Raw genomic sequence first — 18,040 nt, forward strand, 5'->3', positions numbered from 1 at the left:
CACTTGTGCTTTCTCAGTAATTGATTGAGGTCCTGGTCCTTGAAACCAGAAAACTTAAAGAGAAAAATAAAGCTTAGAGCCTGTTATATTTACCATTATGGTCAATGAAGATAGAAACAAAAAGCTTTAAAAATAAGTGGGCTATTTCAACAGTGAGGCCCCCATGAAATTGCTGTTTGACTTTCTTCACAGAACCAGAGTGGAGTTTCCAAAAGTGTTTCCCACCCACAGCATTTACTCATCTGAGTAGGACTCTGAGTAGGACTTTAGCATGGTGAGGACTTGTCAAACTGACTTCTCCTCACAAAGTTTTCTAGAGGTGATTTGGATTTAGGATGCCCAGACTGGAGTGGCTTCCAGAACCCTGGTTTTCAAAAGGGGCTGACCATCCATTCTCCACCCATCAAATCTTAACCCCCCTTCTCCTAAATAGCTTCTCTCCATCATGATCTCAGTAACCTAAAGACAGCAGCCACAAGCGTTTTCCAAAAATAACATCAGCAACTTTCGGTTTCAGGATTTGTAAATGCTTCTGTAATCGACCTTGGACTTCCTCAAGAATTCTCAAGAGGTAAACAGCTCTCACAGATCACAGGGAAAGGATTTCCCCTCCCCCTCCAGATATCTAGAGGGGATGTCCAAATGGTTCCTCTTCTGGGAGCTGCCTTGACTTTTTCCAAGATGAAGTTTTCCAGCATATAATTTGTAGAGTTATGTCACTCCAGATGCCTTTTTTTTTGTCTTGAAAATGACAAAATATGCCAAGAAGAGATAATGTTCTACCTCATGTGTGCCTACCTGCAGAGTTAAATGTGTAACTCTACTGAAACGCAGTTTGTTTGGCTCAGCCATGCTGGTAATTCCTGTTTTGCCCCAAGTTGAAGTGTTCCCATGGTGCTGTGACATGAGGTCTTAAATGTGGTTTCAGAAATGTCACATCATGAGGCAAACCTTTGCAAACAATTCTAACCTGTGCTGTTAGAACTGTAGAGAGAAGGCTGAGAGGGGATTTTGAGCTGGCAAGCCCTTTCCCCTGACATTTTGTCACTCAAGAGAGATTCACTGAGTGCTGGTTTTGATGGCCTTCACACCAACCCACAGCGCCCCTCGGTCAGACCTAACTCTGTTCAGATCAGTACAGAGGGGGAGAAAAAGTGAAAAAAGGGAGATGAGTTCCTACCACTGCAAGTGCTTGCAGAAATGGGAGTGACCTCACAGATTTAGGGGGAGGAGCCTTGGTTCATACATGTAGGGATTTTCCCTATGACGAAATCCTCAAGATAAGTCTGGGGGATTCCCCAGCCTGCCTCCAGAAATATCACTCTAGAAGCAGCCCCAGCTTCACTCTGCTCTCACCACCCATCCTGCAGAGAGGCACGCTGTTGCTGCTCTGTCATCTGAAGCATAAAAGCCATGTCTTTGGGAGTCTGTGCTCTGCTCATCATCCTGTGCAATGGTAAGTGGGCAGCCCTGCAATTTTCCTTCTTTCATCTTTGTTTTGAAGGAATATTTTTGGGGAAGGATTGTGTAAGCAATCTCTTTTAAAGGTGATGTGTACCTGTGCTTTGCAGTTTGGTGCTTGATCCGTGGGACTTCTGTGATGATCCCAGATGTTGCTGTGAGGTGTGCTGAGGACGTGGTGCTGCCCTGTAAAGCTCTTCAGGACTCCTCAATCTCCTACCAGACAGCGTCTTGGTATAAAGTAAGAAAAATGTCTAAGTTACTTGAGCAGTCTGCTTTGCTTTCCTACCTGATACTGGCTTGTCTTGTACAAAATGAGTTGTTTTCTGCAGAGGAATCCTCCCATTAGTGCAGCAGAGAGAAGGCAGCACTGCAAATCTTTGAGCTGACCATGGGAAACAGGCCTTTTCTGTGTCACTGGAAATGGGCTATTTGAGCATGATTCCCTGAATTGCTCTTGGCCTGCTTTTCTATCTAATTATTGCTGGCTTCTGTGGATCAAAATTCGGGTGACGCCCCATGTACAACCTGCCAAATACTACTCCAAAGAGGAGTCTTCCAGGATTTTTTTCAAAGCAAAAAAATGGCATTTAAGCCTCTCAACATCAGTGACGTTGCTCTTGTTTAATCCCCTGAAAACAGGAGAGGATTTTTTCTTTGAAATAGAAGAACTGAAAAAGTACTCACTATTCTTTAGGAAGATTTGACTAGTGGGGTGGGCATAAGGGCAGAGTGTGAGCAGAAGGCAGATGGAGAGCTAGAAATTCTGAGTTATCTCTTTGCAGTCATGAAGTAAAAATTGCATCTTGACTGCTCTGATTCAGAGTTTCTGTCTCCAGAGCAGGAGAGCCCTGCTGTGTACAGGAGGGGTTACAGGAATCAATCAGCTAATGGGTAGAAAAGTCCCACTCAACATTACCAAGATGAAATTTCTAAGAGAGGTAGAATTGCCCAGTGGTGGAGGAGGCGGCTGTTGACTGTACAGCACCGTAAATTTGCACCTCAGTGCAGAGCTTCAGCTTATGGCGTGAGCCAAATTAATGGGGAAAAAAGGGAAGGTTTTGTTCTCCTCCATTCCCCACTCCCAGCCATACACTCCTGCTGCTTATCATGGGCCACTCCTGGTGGTTCCATGCTAAGCAGCAGGAGTGTATGGCTGGGAGTGTTGTTACCTCTTGTTGCCTGTTAAGTCAGCTCTCTGTTGATTGTTATAATAGTGGAAAATCAAACTGTGAATAAACATTTTGTGGGTTACAGAGTTGAATTACTTTCCCATGTGATGGTAGAGCAATGGAAGGGAAGAGGAAAAAGCCTTATTTATGGGTGTTGAAAACCGTTAATTTATCTCTGCCGGAACCTGAAGCCACAGCCTTGGCTTCTCAGCAGTTCGGTCAGATTCAGTTTTAAACTCATTTCCTACAGTAACCAACAAACAGTGTTTGCCATTAGATACAGCTTCTGAGGTTGAAACTTGCAATGCACCTGACTTTCATTGCTGGTACAACAGTGAGCATCTGCCTACAGACCAGATGGCAACTGCACCTCACAGGAGCTGTTGTGAACATCTGACTGCCAACCCACCAAGTGAGGCATCTTCTTCCAAACTGTTGAACAAAGCACAGGTGGTAAACAGAGAGGAGGGAATAATGCTTTCGGTTGAATTTTCTATGGGATTTGGAATATGAGTCAACTTATTAATTTTTTTGTTTTCTGCCTCAAAAACTCGATAAGGATCTATATTTTCCATCCAGATATGTGCTAATTATTGAAGGCTCCCTTTCTCCCAGTGTCTGGGAAGGGCAGAGAGCCATGGAAGGCAAACCATGACATCTGGTGGACCTGGAGGAGTTGAGAAGTGATAGGGGGTCGGGAGGAATAAACAGAGAGGCTGACTGGACCCCAGAATAGTCTCCCCCATAGCAGTGTTGGAAGTTAACAAAAACAAAAACAGGCTGAAGTGTGGAGATACTCCAGAAGCATGTGCTTCTCCAAGTTCAGTGGGACCTAAGAGGGCCAAGCAGTAAACAGAAGCCAAAAGCCATTCCCTGATGAAGAAGTACAAGGAAAGCCTATAAACCCAATTCTGTGTTGCCTCGTAGCTCTTTGCAGTTCCACCTGGACACAAAATGACTGCACATACACAGGAGGATGGTATTTGATGATGCCTTTTGTGGGGGCCCTCTCTGGTGCTACTTCCCCTTGCAGCAGTCATGCTGTCACAGTCTAGACTACCACTGCATGTCCCCTGCCCTGTCCCTATATCCCTCACTCCCTCCATGGTCTCCTTGCTCTTCCTGCTTCAGCTGCTTGGCTCAGGAAAAGACTGGTTTTCCAGTGTCCAGCATGACAGAACCTTGCACTTATTTTCTCTGCTGACACAAAAAGTAGCAAAAGTCTGGCTATTGTCAGCTCTTGGCACAGTCCTCAGGGGCTGATGGCACCAGCCATGTGTGGATGGCAGTCCTCTGTCTGCTTGTCCCACGAGAGAGGTGGGAAGTGGGGACAGGCAGGAGGTGACGCCAGCCCAAGACACAGTTGCAGCCATATTAGGAAAAGCAGAGCTCCAAGTCCAAAAAGCCTGACTCTCCATGGGGAAAAGCAATCTAGGCTCAGTGTGTTGTGCTGAACAAGCAACACCTCTGCTTATGGGGCTGGCTAAATCAGCAGCAGCTTGGAGATCTTTCTCCTCCCCTCTCTACACTTTGGCTCCGTGCTGCTGTCCCCATTCAACACTGCAAAGGAGGGTGAGGGAATGGTGGAGTGTGGCTGGGCTACCCAACACAGGTAATTACTCTGTTATTTAAAAACAACTACTGAAGGATTAATCAATAAACACCACGTATAACCCCAAAGGACTAATTAAAAGGTAATTCCAACAAATTGTATGAAATTTCAGGCTGTAAAGTTCAAGCAGCTGTTAGGTGAAATCTTTTGTATGAGGTCACTTTGAACTGTGAAGTAAATGCAAGCAATTAACCTTTGCTTCTGCTGCTTTAAAAAATGATGGTGGCAATGTTATGGTGCTGCTTGTGCAGCTGTTTGCACAGGGTGAATGTTATGTGAGCAAACCACTCCCTCCCACGGGCACCTCTGTGTGCTCAGACCAAAGAAGGGCCAGTTTGTTACAATCTGCTAAAAAAAAAGGTTATAATTTAAAAGTATTTGCTGTATAGAGAAGTAATTTTATAATGGAGTTAATATTCTGGTGTCAAAATCCAACTGGGTGTTAAAAAAGGTTTGCATTCAATTCCTTTGCTTTTGCTAATGTCTCATACTGCAAAAAAAAGGCATGGATGTGTTTGACCTGCTGTGCATCAAAGATTATTGGAGCTAATTATCCTCATGCAGGAAGTCACCTGTGTAAGTAGATCTGTGCAGAATCAGGACCACAGTCAGTCAGCTCAGACAAAATGATTTTTACTTAAAACTATATGAAGTAAGCTGGCTGAACACACTGGGGAGAATGTAGAGCACCAAGTCCTCTTCCAGCCTGGTGCAGCTCTCCTTCCATTCAATATGAGGCCATGGAAAAGAATTTGTAATTATGATAGTCTTAAAGTGTGGTATGTTTTTAGGAGTGCTGGGTAGCCTCCATGCCATAAACCCATATATGAGCAGTGTGGAAGTTTGCCAGCTGAGAACTGAAAACTAGGTCTTTTTTGCCTAAGCACTGGGAATTGTCTATGGAAATAGACAATTTGAATCTCTACAGCCCACCTACTGGACAAGAATCTGAGTAATGAAACTTTACTTACCTTTCTGCCTCGTAGGGCTATTGATCGCTGAATAGTTTCTCTTTGTGAAGTGCATTGAAAATGAGAACCACTTCATAGACCCTCATAATTATCACTTTATATCCAGTTTGAAAATCAAGTTTAAACACACACAAATGAAGTCCCAGTAGTTATGACACTATTTTCTTCATGTGATAGCCAGAAGAATCCTAATCTAAAACAAATCTTGAGGACGAGGAAAGAAATCTGTGCTTCAGTGGAGAGAAATCTGTTAACTTTATAGCACTTCCTTGAAAAATATAAAATCATGGCAGAATAAGAGGGGAAACTCATATTACAAAATAAGAATAAACAGTTTAGCCATATAATATTGACTGCACCTTCCTTCAAAGGAAACTACTTTTGCTAAAAGTGCATAGCTGTGATATATTAGCTTAGGTAAATATTTGCTAAATTACTTCAGCCGAATTTCTAACCTACGCAAAGAAATGCAGTCCAATGCTTCTCAGACATCTATTCATCCCCAAGTAGCTTCTTCACATCAATGATTTAGACAGGAAGGGACCAGTGGAAATGATTTCATGACCAAAACAATTCTTTTGTCTGACATGAGCTAAGGCTGGATGCCCTTAGCTAAAAAAAAGAAAATCAAACTACGGCCAAATCAACTAAACAATAGTTTAGTGTTTAGTCTGCGTGAGTGAGTCAAAGGGCTTTTCCAGCTGGCTCATGTGTCACACATAGTTCCTTCACTGTTGTTTTGGGGTTGGGTTTTGGATTTTCTTTCCTCATCTCCCCTCTGTTCCCCCCTCCCTTTTTACAGCACACTCAAAGTTCACTCACATGTGCCCACAATTTTTATGTCTGTTATTTTCAAATTTAACTTTGGTATCTCTACATGACACTGTATAGGAACCATATGGATGCACCATTAGCACTAATCAAATGTGGAAGCATTTTTTTGTGCTGAAAAATACACCTATTAAGCAGTTTCAGCTCAGTTGTGTTTCATTATATGTTGGCTATTGGGCATTGCCAGAATTCTATATATTTTGCTTCAGAAAATAAATTCCTTCTGGGCTTATGTAGATTTTTAGCTCTCTATAACAGTCAGAAATTTCAACTTGGCCATTTTGCCTGGTATGATTTTAAACAAAACCATTTTTACAATTATCTCACCCTCACCAGAAAATAATCGGATGTTAATATGTTCCACCTTTAAACTGACATCAGTTTTGGAACTCAAAAATTTTTGCTGAAATAATAATTTTCTTTTATTGGAAAAGCAGTTTATATTGGCACTTTGATTTACCTGGAAGACAGTGTACCACTTTAGTGTGGGAAAAGTTTGATGAGAAAAGTTATTTAATGAGAGCAGAGAACATGAGTTAATGTGAGAACTGCTCGCCTGCACGTGTTCATGATAAAATTAAATATTAATTGATTAGTTGGGTGCAAGCACTACAGCAGGGGTGAATTGCCATTTTTAGGGTATTGCCATGTAATGCTGAAGCAGTTTTCAAAACAATAGCTAAAACCTAGCCAGCTAGAACTGAGCAAAATGCTCCTCCTCATTCCATCACCTTGTTTTTAGTTCTCTGAAAAAAGAAACATTTGCTGAAGGGCACTTGAATTTTGGGGTCCTAATTATTTTACCTATTTTCCATAATTCATACAGTCAGAGAACAGAAATATATCAGCTCAGTTGTATTTTCAATCAAACATATCCCATTTTAATATCCACTGTTCTTACCAAAAAGCTCCAGGCTAGGAGAAACTTAATAGGAGTCAGTCAATTGACTAGAGAGTATCTATGGGCAAATCACAACCTCTTTAGAACACGTGTTTCTAGGATTTTGAGAAGTAGAATAATTTTCAATTAAACTCACTAAAACCTGACAACTAGAGCTGCTCAAGGCTTTGTCCAGTTTAGTCTTGAAAATCTCAAAGGCTGGAAATTCCACACCCTCTCTGGGCAGCCCATTCCAGTGTTCAACCACCCCTACAGTAAAAAGGGGTTTTCTTTTGCTTAAGTGGAATTTCCTGAATTTCAGCCCGTGCCCATTACCTCTTTTCTTGCCTCTGAAGGCCGCTGAGAAGAGTCTGCCTTCAGTTTCTCTAGCCCCCTGTTAATCAGGTTGAATCAATACTGATAAGATGATCCTGAGCCTGGTCTCTTCCAGGCTGAACCATCTCTTCCACCTTTTGCTCGTGTCAGGTTCTCCAAGATATCCATCTTTGTGCCCCTTCACTGGACTCCCTCGGATCTGTCTTGCCCTGGGGGCCCAGCACTGAGCCCAACACTCCAGGATGTGTCTCAGCAGGGACTGAACAGAGGCTAGGGACCACCTCACTTCAGGCTCTGCTGAAGATATTCTGCCAGGTGATCTTTGAGTCTGCCACAGACATTGCTGAAGGACAGTACATTAAATATAAACTCACATTTCTTCTTTTTTAAAATTTTCTCAATGCCTAATTTTATGCAGATAGGCAGAATTATTTTGCCATAAAGTCCTCCAGCAAAATTCTGGGGGAATTAACCCCCAGCAGACTGCATGCCAACAAGGCCATTTTTGTGAAAATAGATTTAGTAGAATTTTCTACCTGTCCCCACACAAGTCATCATTTGCCTTTTGAATTTTGGTAAATCCATTTGGTAAATCTTGGTAAATCCAAGGAGCAGGAATATGCTCCTTTTCTCCTCCATTTGGAGATGGGGAGCAGGGGAAGCTGTATGATGCATTTTGTTCAGCAGTGAGGTGTAAGGGACATGAAACACAAATGAAATGTGAGAAGAAAAGATTTTTTTTCACTGATTAAAGGAGAGGATGGTCCCTACACAAGTGGATTGCTGTCTCTGGCAGTGCTTGCTTTGATCCTGCTAAGCTTGTGTGGAATTAATTAGGTAAAACCCCCAGCATTTACCTTGGGCTGTGGTATCACCTGGAGGACACTTGGCATGAATTAGAGCTGGTTTATCATAGAAGCTTGAGCTGCAAAATGATGTGTCCAGTGAGAGAGTCTGCCAAGTAATTCACAGGAGGTGGCAAGCAAAGTGGCATTTTTGTAATTTTAATTAGGTTTGGGGTGGGAAAGAGGTTATCTTGAATAGAGCAAGAGGCAGAACAATGACCTTACTGAACATCTCATGGACTTCCTTTTATACAGCTGGGATATGAGGATGCACTCTGCAAATTTGCTCAGGTGTTTACTTGCTATGTAGAGAATTTCAAAAGGGAGGGGCGTTTTGTTTTGTTTTGTTTTTTTCTATACGATAACAGGAGATAAGATTGCTGTGGAAAAAGGCTTGGTTCAGGCATCAGAGAAAAGGTTGCTGTGACCTCTGAGTAGGGGCAGATGCACTGCCTGCACAGGCTGGAAAAATGCCACCAGATGTCTCTGCAGCCTAAAAAATGTTGGGATGCTGCTGGGCACACAGCACGCCTGCAGACTGCCTTGCCTGCCCTCGCCCTTCAGTAAAGAGGAGATTTAATGGAGAAAGAAAGACGTGCAAACCCTGAATTAAACCCACACATGACCCCTTCCTCCTCCTCCTCCTCCCCAAACTCAAGGATCATAACCCCCATGTGGGTCACCAGTGGTTTCACAGCAAGTGAAGGAGCCAGATTAGGCCACAAAGTAACTTTTTCTTCTTGTTTTGGGGAAAAACATGTTGTTAGTGCAGTTTCATGACACGACTTTGCCTGACACAGAGCATGTCTAAGGCAAAATTCTGACAGTCCTGTCTGCAGTGTCGCCATCATTGTGCTTGCAGCTGCAGCCAAGCACCTTAAAAAGCTTTGGAGGCAATAATCAATCCTAGCCCTCACTGTTCCCATGAAATAGGAAAGTTCAATCATTTACCCAAAATCTCACTTGGAATAAGTGCATGGTCAGGCATGGACTTAATTGAGTTCTCCCTTTTAGGAGCAGTGCTGATTGCAATTGCATACAGAAAGATCAAAGTGTTTTCTCATTCCCAGATCTCAGCCACAAGAATCACACCACCATTTACCGCCCAGGACACCAGTTATTTATGCTGCCAGTAAATGAAAGGAAGAAACAAAACCAAAAATCCCTAAACAAATCTAATTTTTTGTGCATAGCTCAGACCTCCTATCTGCAATTTAGGGCAATGCAAAGGGTAGTCAGGCTGGTTCCTTTTATTGCCCTGTGGGCAGTTTTACATTTCACTGAGGAAGGGGGTGGTAAGGGAAGGGAGAGTGGCAAAAATTAGATCTGAGGGAGGTCAACTATATCCACTTAGCTGCTATTGACCTAGTTGTAACCAGAGCTGAGCCCAGCCTGGGTATTGGAATTCTCTGGCCACATCTCTGACAATGTGCAAGGCCTGAAAATACCTAAATCCCTGTAGCACAGTGAAGTACCTGGGGCCTGAAAACCACCATACATACTGCTTGTCTTGTCGCTGCTTAGGGATGAGTGTAGTAAGAAAGAGAAGCTGGGGTAAATTTACTAGGGGATTAAGAGGAAGATTCTTCCCTCTTTCTGGGTAAAGTGTGGAAAGCCCCAGGAAATTACTGCTCTGTGTTTCAGTTGATGCACTGAAAAACCCAAAACCTTTCTGAGAAAGAATCTCTACAATTAAGGAAATTTTGTGCTTTAGTCTCATTCCTCAGTTCCTGAAAAGTTCCCCAATTTGCAGCTTGTTTTGCACCACTTTAGACTACAAAAATAGCAATGTTGAAGGGAGCATCAGACCCTTACATCTCTCCAGACTCCCGAGTGTGCTTTCCTCCTGCAAACACATGAAAGGGAAACCAGATACTCCTAGCCTCAGTATGAGAAAGTTGTGTTAATTTTAATAGCTTACAGTGTAACTGTTATACCCCAATGCAGTAGCTATGCTGATAGAAAGTAAGCACCAACATATGACCCAAAAATGTGTCTATTAAAATAAAATAATAATAATAAAAAGCCTTGGCTTACATTAGTTATACATTTGGCTGAAATGCTGAGCCTTGGACTCATGAGCTGGCTCTGGCTCTGCTGGTCCACAGAAAGATTGAATTCATTACTTGGGAAGCCTTTATGGAGGGCATGCCGCCTCGAATCCCAGGGAGCAACTTGGATGAATAAGAATGGACACAGGCTAATTCAAACCCTTCTTCCACCTTTCAAATCAACTTAGTGATTTCTCTCTTCTTTGTGGTTCCCAGCCAATTGTCATTTTCAGTGCATCCTATCGCCCTGCAGTACGAACTGTTCTGGGAATACACTTCATTCCTCCAGCAGCCTCTCAGCAACGCCAAGGAATGTAGCTCTTCTGGTTACAATTAAGAAATTCAACACACAAATGCTCCCCAAGTGCACCAGAACCTGCTTGTGACCTTCACACAACTGAATCTGAAGGAGTCAAAGCAATTTTTTGTTCCTTGGTTCCAGTCACGAGAGGAAGGGAGGGAAGCGGGGTTGGGGGAAACCTCCATTCCTCCAGAGAGGCAGCATGGTTTCAGGGGTCACCTACATAAAAACTGGCACAGGAAAGTGCAGTTTCCATGGCTGCATTCCCACAGGGAGCTCTGGGCTGCGGAGCCACTGGGAGGATGCCAGTGCTTGGCAGAGCCCTCGTGCAGTGGCACACTTGCTGGGTCAGCAGGTTTAATTGTCACCACGGCATGGCAGAAGGTGTGCTGGCAGCAGTGGAGCCTCCCTGCCTGCTGCCGTGCTCGCCTGGGCACCTCTGGTCCCCAGGGCCACCGCTAAGCACTGGGGTAGGGCTGCCTTTGCTGCCTCTGCTCCATCCCCATGGACTGTGTCCCTCGGTCTGAACTCTCCTGGGGCCTCTGCATGGGCCCACTGAGAGCAGGCTCTGCCTTCTGTCATGTTGCTGTCCAGGTGTGAGGGGGTACCAGCTGCTGGTTTTTCTGGGTCTGGATTGAAGGCACTTGAGACAGTAATTCATGTTTGGACTCAAGTGTTTATTATTTCTTATCAGTAAAACAGTTTCATTACTGTGAGTTTGGCAGCTTTTCATTAGCAAGGCACAAAATGGCTAAAAGTCTCTTGTTACAAGGTCTTTTAAGACTAAATTATCCAATTAAGAATTGACACCTAGATTATTTTCCCTTTTAACCCAATAACTGAACCCTGAAAGCACGCAATGCAGACTTTTCTGTCCAATTACAAAATGCCACCCAAACCCATGAAGAGGAAGGAAGAAGCATGAAGAAGAAACCCAGGAGAACACCCTGTGCCTTCCATCTTGCTTCCATCCTCAACAAACTAAAAATCCCAAAACCTACATTTCTCACCAAGTGACACACCTACACTACTCTCTATAATCTATTTCACACTTTTGTGGGTTCTAGTTAATCTTGAAGTCTAGGAAAGTTTCTCCATGAATAAGGGTCAAAGTCAGTGCACTCCAGAGCAGACAGAGAAATATTCCCTGTGCCCTGGGTTTCCACACAGGTGAGGCAGCTTAAGAAGTTATTACAGAATAGTTCCATAATTCCTATTTATAGATAGAGTCCATTTAAGCAAAACCCCATATACTGTTGGATTGCAAGCATGAACATATTAAATGGATTTGTGGTTGTGCTTCCTCCTGCCTCTCTTCAGGCTCTGTATTTTCAGCCATAAGCCGTCTTTAAAATTTTCTTTACCCTAAAACTGAGGATGACAGTGTTGCTCAAGAAGAGAAATATATTTGTGTTTTCCAGATGGCTGGAGACAGCAAAGGAATAGCATGGGAAGTCCTTGATATGGAATCTCATTTTCCACAAGAAGCTGGGGGGTCCTTGGAGCTCTCCAATGACACCTCCTTTTCACTGAGGATCAGAAATGCAACCGGCCGAAGCAGCGGGACGTACAAGTGCACTCTGGGGGAGCAGAACGGAGAACGCAATCTCAGCAGCACAGTCACGTTAAAAGTAACAGGTACAGTGCACAGCTTTGACAGTCCCATGCTCCATGGCAAGAAGGTAACAGTTTTAAAATATTTTACAAACACCAGATCAATATAACCCATATTGCTTTACATTTTAGGTTGCCCTGGAATAGAAGAGGACAAACTGAAAAAATACAAAAGCGAGCTCTTCATGCTGACTTGCCTTGGGATTTTTTATTTGCTGCTCATCTTCTTTACTTGTGTAAGTAATTATCTTTCTCATAAGCAAAGCAACAATACCAACCAAAATACCCCCACTCCTTTTCTTTGCTAGAAAGATGAGCAAAGAACAGCTGGTCTGAAGTTGGTGTCTGTACTTAATTTATGATTAAACTCAGCTACACAAGGATGGAGTTCCAAAGAGAGCAAACTGCACTCTGATCTAACTCGGTTTAAACTCAAACTATCAGTTATTTTCCTGCACTCTCATTGCTTATTTCTGCTTCCAGTTACTCTGTGTAAACTACTTATCAGTTTAAGGGCATGGCAATAAGTTTTCTGGTTTAGTACCTGGGAACAGCATTTGTCCAAGATGGAGGCACAGACCCCTACAAGCCCTTCCCCACCTGTGGAATGTATGGCGGCATGATGGACATGTCCAAATCCATTTGCTTTTTGCCTCAGTTTCCACGCTGGTAAATTGGTGTCAACCCCATTTCAGATGAGCATTTTTGTGAAGTCATGTCTTTCTTGTTGAACAGACACTTTAAAATACATGGAGAAAAATCTAATTGGGGAGTTTATCCATACCTTTACTGCTGGATGGTAGTTCTGGGAAAGGAAGGGAGAGAAGGTACTTGGGAAGCTCACTCCACAGAAGAAAAACTATGCTTTGGGTGCAGTGGCAGTGAAGTCACCTGGCTCAGAGGTAGCAGGAATCTTGGGCACCAGTACAGTGCATCACTGGCTGCATTTGTAATAAAGACAAAACCAGAACCAGCCCCAGAATTTTGGGAGGTCAGATTTAACTTTTGCTGCCTGTTTCATACTTGCCTCCTTGTTTTGCTCCTCAGCAGATGAATCATAACTGTTGATCAGAGTGTATCTAATTAGCTGTGCTAAATGTAGCTTTCCATGTATCTTCAGGGAGCGATTAAATTTATGCCTGTCTCTTTTTTAGATTGACAATTCTGTCAGTAATTTGTGCCATTCAGACGAAAGTTTGATGAGATAAATCTTGTAGGAATTTGGTAGGATGGAAGCATGAAAGCAAGGATATCACTCAGAAGAGACAGATGCCTCACGTTCTTCTCAGTGTCCTGAAAGAATTTCAGATCTCTACAGAAATCTCTCCTCCCCTTACAAAAAATAACCAGTCCCAGTTTTGGTGGTGCAGTTATAAAAAGCAGGGCTGTGTAGTGAAGATAACTCTCGCTCTGGTGGAATTACGTGTATCTTACTTTTGGGTGAGGCCCCGTCTCAGATATCAACCTAGCTTTCATCAAAATTTAATATCGACCTGATCTCACAAGTGAGGTTCATTATTTAAAATGCCTGTTAAGTTCTTACAGCCTGTCTTGTCCTCTTCTTTAGTGAAGATTGTGCCTTATCTCCACCAAACTCAACAGCAGCATTCACTTTAGAACTGGTTGGCAGGACTGGGGCTTTACTTTGACAATTTGATGAAAATATTTCAGGCACTGGCTTGCATTGAAGGCAGGTGGAAGCACACTTGCAATAGCTTGATGCAAGGCCTGTTGAGATGAAAATGTGAATCAAATATAAAGTTTCTTTTTTGACTGAGGCTTTTGTCCTATAAAGTTAATTGATTTAGCAAGAAACAGCAGCTTTTATTGGTACTGGGTGCTTCCAGTGACAAACAAATGGGAAAGGTGTAATCAGCTAGGGTTAGCAAAGAGAAAAAGGAAAATCTTCAAAAGTTTTTTTTCTAATTGCCTTTCATAGGAATTCTCAGTTTTAAGCTTCCCTTTGTGTTTTCTCTTTTAGACATGTCTAAGAAAAGAGAGTATGTCTCCCAATTACCAAAAAACCAGACCAGATATGAAGCACATGCTTACCCTCATCAATGTACGTGAAATAACAACTTTCCAGCATTTAAACAGTGACAGCACTTGCAAAAATGAGTTTACTTCAAGTTCTGTCTAAGTTGAAGTTGATGGCACTGTGGGCTCATCAGTAAACACAAGCTGGATGGCTGAGTGGTATGGAGAGGAAATAAATTATAATATTTATGGTCTCTTCAGAGATTATGTGATGATAATATGGTCTCTTCACAACAGCCTGAAAGTACAGGTACCTTGTCAGTGATCTGCTTGTGCTGGACAAGCCTTCGACAATCACTTATGCACTATGGTAACTTTTGAGAGTTAGTCAGCTAAAAAATACCTTTACAGCTACACAACATGTTACAATGCTGTTATGAGGTTTGCATCAACTTTATTTCACTCTGCTGTGAAGCCCTCCTTTTCTGAGCAAGAATATGCTTCTAACATGAAGACTGAGTTGTAGGGAGGCCATGGCTGTGCAAAGCCAGCAGATGAAGCTCTTCACTGGACTGATATCTCCCACCTTTCTGAAGCAAACACAGCAGGTGCTGTGGTATGAAAAGAAACGTGTGCAGGCCTGTCTCTGATCTGAGCATGATCCTGGATGGAGTTCTTTTGCTGCAAATGAGATCTAATCCATCATGTGATGTTCAAGTAGGCTGAAGAGGTAACTTCATGCCCTTGCACTGGAAGGATCAAAGCAACATTCACTCTTAAATCTTAGAGTGACGGACAGGATGAAAAGGAAGATTTTCTCAAAATCTTTCTGGACTGAATGGACTTTTTATTTCAGCAGGAAAAATAGGGATGTATTTTTCAGATTAATCTATAGGAAGCTTTAATGAGACTGTTAATCTCAAATAAGAATGAAGAAGACTGTGATATTAAGGACATGTAAAGATGATTTATTATGTGGTTTACAGAACATGGAGCCAAACACAAGCAACATTTATGTCAGTCAAGTTACATGAGTGAGGACCAAAGCCATGACTTGGAAGAAGTCGACCAACCATGTCTTTGGGATGTACTAAGTTAGCTATGAGATACAGGAATGGAAGATGGGACATATGAGCTTTTGGTGTTGGCAGTGTATGTATGTGAAAAAAGGGCATGAGAAAAGCTGAACTTGGGCACACCATGAAGAGGAGAGAAGATTTGTTCTTTTGGGCCAAACTGCAAGTGATCCTAGCCTCTGAATCCAAGGAACCTTCCTCTATTGGATTGCTAGTGCGGAAGGTGAAGGAAGAGGATCTAAAGTGACTGTGGTTCATGCCATAATGTCAGAATTGAGCCCAAGCATCACAACTTGCACACCCTGAGGAGCACAGTCTTAAAAAAATACTTCAAGAACTGACCAGCAAAATTAGAATTTTTAATGCAGTTTGGAATTCCAGACTGTCCAGGTAGACAAAAAGATCTTTCTGTAATCCTTTGACTAATTTTGAAGTGTTGATGGGAAGAAAGCTGTACGTCACTCAGCACTGGCTCTGGGAGCAGGGTAGATGTCTGCATTGCTGGAGTCCAAGAGGCTCCTGACCAGAATGACTTATAGTTACAAGGGATACGCAAATTGCCTAAAACATAGTAAAGTAATTCCACATTGCCTTGTTTTTTTCTGCAATTTTTACATTTAAATGTGTGCAAGATACTTGAAATAAAAATTCAGAGATAACCTACCATTTGGTTTTGTGTGCTACATTTGTCAAATAAACCCTGGAAAACTCCGTATCAATTGCATTTTATTTTACAACTAGCATAATTACATCAAATAAAGTAGAGATGTGATTCGGCCTCTTCTGCAGGAAAAAAAGCATGTATGTGTGTATAACTGATTAAGCAATGGATAATTTTATGCACTTGTGAGGATGTAGCACCATTTAATTTTCATCAAAATTTTACTTTCTGTCCAAAGTGCATTATAAAACACCTGTTCCCTACCAAAGGCAAGTTATTGGGGAAAACACAAAAGTGTTTCAGTCTGCTCACAGTTACTTTTAACATGGCCACCATCCTGGGTGATCTGTATGTTTAGGGGGGCAAAAAAGATGAAATGAAGGTGTATGTGTTTCTCCATTTGGTCAGAAGGGCTTAATCCCCAACAGTCATAGTTTGCTGGGGTTTATTGTCATAGAATGCTAAGAGGTTGGAATGGATCTTAAAGATCATCTAGTCCCAGCCCCCCTGCCATGGGCACGGGCACCTCCCACTACACCAGGTTGCCCAAGGCCTTATGGTGCCTGGCTTTGAACACTGCCAGGATGGGGCATCCACAGCCTCCCTGGGCAACCTGTTCCAGGGTCTCACCACCCTCAAAATATTTCTTCCTAATCTCTAGCCTAAATTTCCCCTCCTTCAATTTGTACCCATTAGTCCTGTCCTATAACTCCTGATAAAGAGTCCCTCTTTGGCTTCCCTGAAGGCTCCCCTCAGATAATGGAGAGTTGCTATGAGGTGTCCACAAAGCCTTCTCTTCTCCAGGCTGAACACTCCTAATTTTCTTAGCCTGTCTTTGTAGGAGATGAGCTCCAGTCCTCTTGTCAACTTTGTGGATCTCCTCTGGACTTAGTTCAGTGGTTCCATGTCCTTCCATGTCCAGGTCCTATGGGGGGACCCCATAGCTGGATCCAGCACTCCAGGTGGATCCAGGTGGGGTCTCACCAGAGCAGAGCAGAGGGGCAGAATCCCCTCCCTCACCCTGCTGGCCAGTCTCCTTTGGATCCAGACCCAGATTCCATTGGGGTTCTGGGCTACGAGCACACACTGCACTCATGTGAGTTTTTTGTTAAGTATCACCCTCAAGTGATACTTAACTTCTCTGCAGGGCTGCTTTCAATTCTCTGCCCCTCCTGGGGGTGTGTCTGAGATTGCCACAATCCAGGTACAGGGCCTTGCACTTTGCTTTGCTGCACTTCATGAGGTTTGCGCAGCCTCACCTCTCAAGCCTGTCTGTGTCCCTCTGGATGGCATCACTTCCCTCCAGCATGTCTAACACACCACACTGCTTGGTGTTGTCAGCAAACTTTCTGATGGTCCACGCTCTATTCCACTGGCCATGTCACCAACAAAGATGGTGAACCTCATCAGCCCAGTACTGACCCCTGAGGGACACCACTTGTCACTGGACAATGAACAGCTGGCCACAACTCTTTGTGTGTGGCCATCCAGACAGTTTTTGATCCGCTGAGTGTCCATCCATCAAATCCATGCCTCTCCAATTTGGAGGTGAGGATGTTGTGTGGGACAGTGTCAAATGCTTTGCCTAAGCTGAGGCGGACAATGTCAGTTGCTCTGCCCCTGTCCACCAACACTGCAGCCCCACCACAGAAGGACACCAAATTTGTCAGGCACAATTTCTCCTTTGTAAAGCCATGTTGGCTGTTATCAATCACCTCTTTGTTTTCCATGTGCCTTAGCATATTTTCCAGGAGAATCTGCTCCATGATCTTGCCTGGCACAGAGGTAACACTGACTGGTCTGTAGTTCCCCGGGTCTTCTGGTTTCCTTTTTGTATGGATTTTGCACAGCCTGGTTTTTGGTAGCAGGTGGGCCACAAAGAGGGCTCCTGTGGGAAGCTGCTGGAAGCTTCCACCATGTCCAGCAGAGCCAATCCTTGATGGCTCTGAAGACAGACATGCTGCTGGCCAAGGCTGGGCCCACTAGAAATGATGATAATGCCTCTGTGATGACATATTTAAGAAAGAAATCAAAACAAAGTCATGAGTTTTGCTTCTAGTCAGAGAAGAGGAGGAGGTGAGACTATGTGAGGGAAACAACATGGAGACACCAAGGTCAGTGGAGAAGGAGAGCAGGAGGTGCTCCAGGTGTCAAGCTGAGGTTGCTCTGCAGGCCATGGTGAGACCATGGTGAAGCAGCTGTGCCCCTGCAGCCCATGGGGATCCACAGGGGATGCAGAGATCCACCCACAG

The 18,040-nt window shown here is 43.3% G+C and overlaps 1 protein-coding gene across 1 annotated transcript; it reads left to right on the plus strand.

Moving 5' to 3' along the window:
- The first annotated feature begins 1,353 nt into the window (after positions 1-1,353).
- Positions 1,354-15,790, plus strand: CD83 (CD83 molecule). The gene is made up of 5 exons (XM_058816925.1): positions 1,354-1,456; positions 1,572-1,702; positions 11,882-12,098; positions 12,207-12,310; positions 14,056-15,790. Exons 1-5 carry the CDS (start codon positions 1,414-1,416, stop codon positions 14,212-14,214), a joined length of 654 nt encoding a protein of 217 aa, XP_058672908.1. The 5' UTR covers positions 1,354-1,413; the 3' UTR covers positions 14,215-15,790.
- Positions 15,791-18,040: the final 2,250 nt, after the last annotated feature.

This window comes from Ammospiza caudacuta, chromosome 1 (genome assembly GCF_027887145.1).
Source record: "Ammospiza caudacuta isolate bAmmCau1 chromosome 1, bAmmCau1.pri, whole genome shotgun sequence".
NCBI classification, from domain to species: Eukaryota; Metazoa; Chordata; class Aves; order Passeriformes; family Passerellidae; genus Ammospiza; species Ammospiza caudacuta.

Bases quoted from the DNA above. Each gene is read 5' to 3' on its own strand.
- CD83 (XM_058816925.1), top strand. From the start codon at position 1,414: ATGTCTTTGGGAGTCTGTGCTCTGCTCATCATCCTGTGCAATG. The intron at 1,457-1,571 runs GTAAGTGGGCAG...TGTGCTTTGCAG, and splicing joins GCTCATCATCCTGTGCAATG to TTTGGTGCTTGATCCGTGGG. The intron at 1,703-11,881 runs GTAAGAAAAATG...TGTGTTTTCCAG, and splicing joins AGACAGCGTCTTGGTATAAA to ATGGCTGGAGACAGCAAAGG.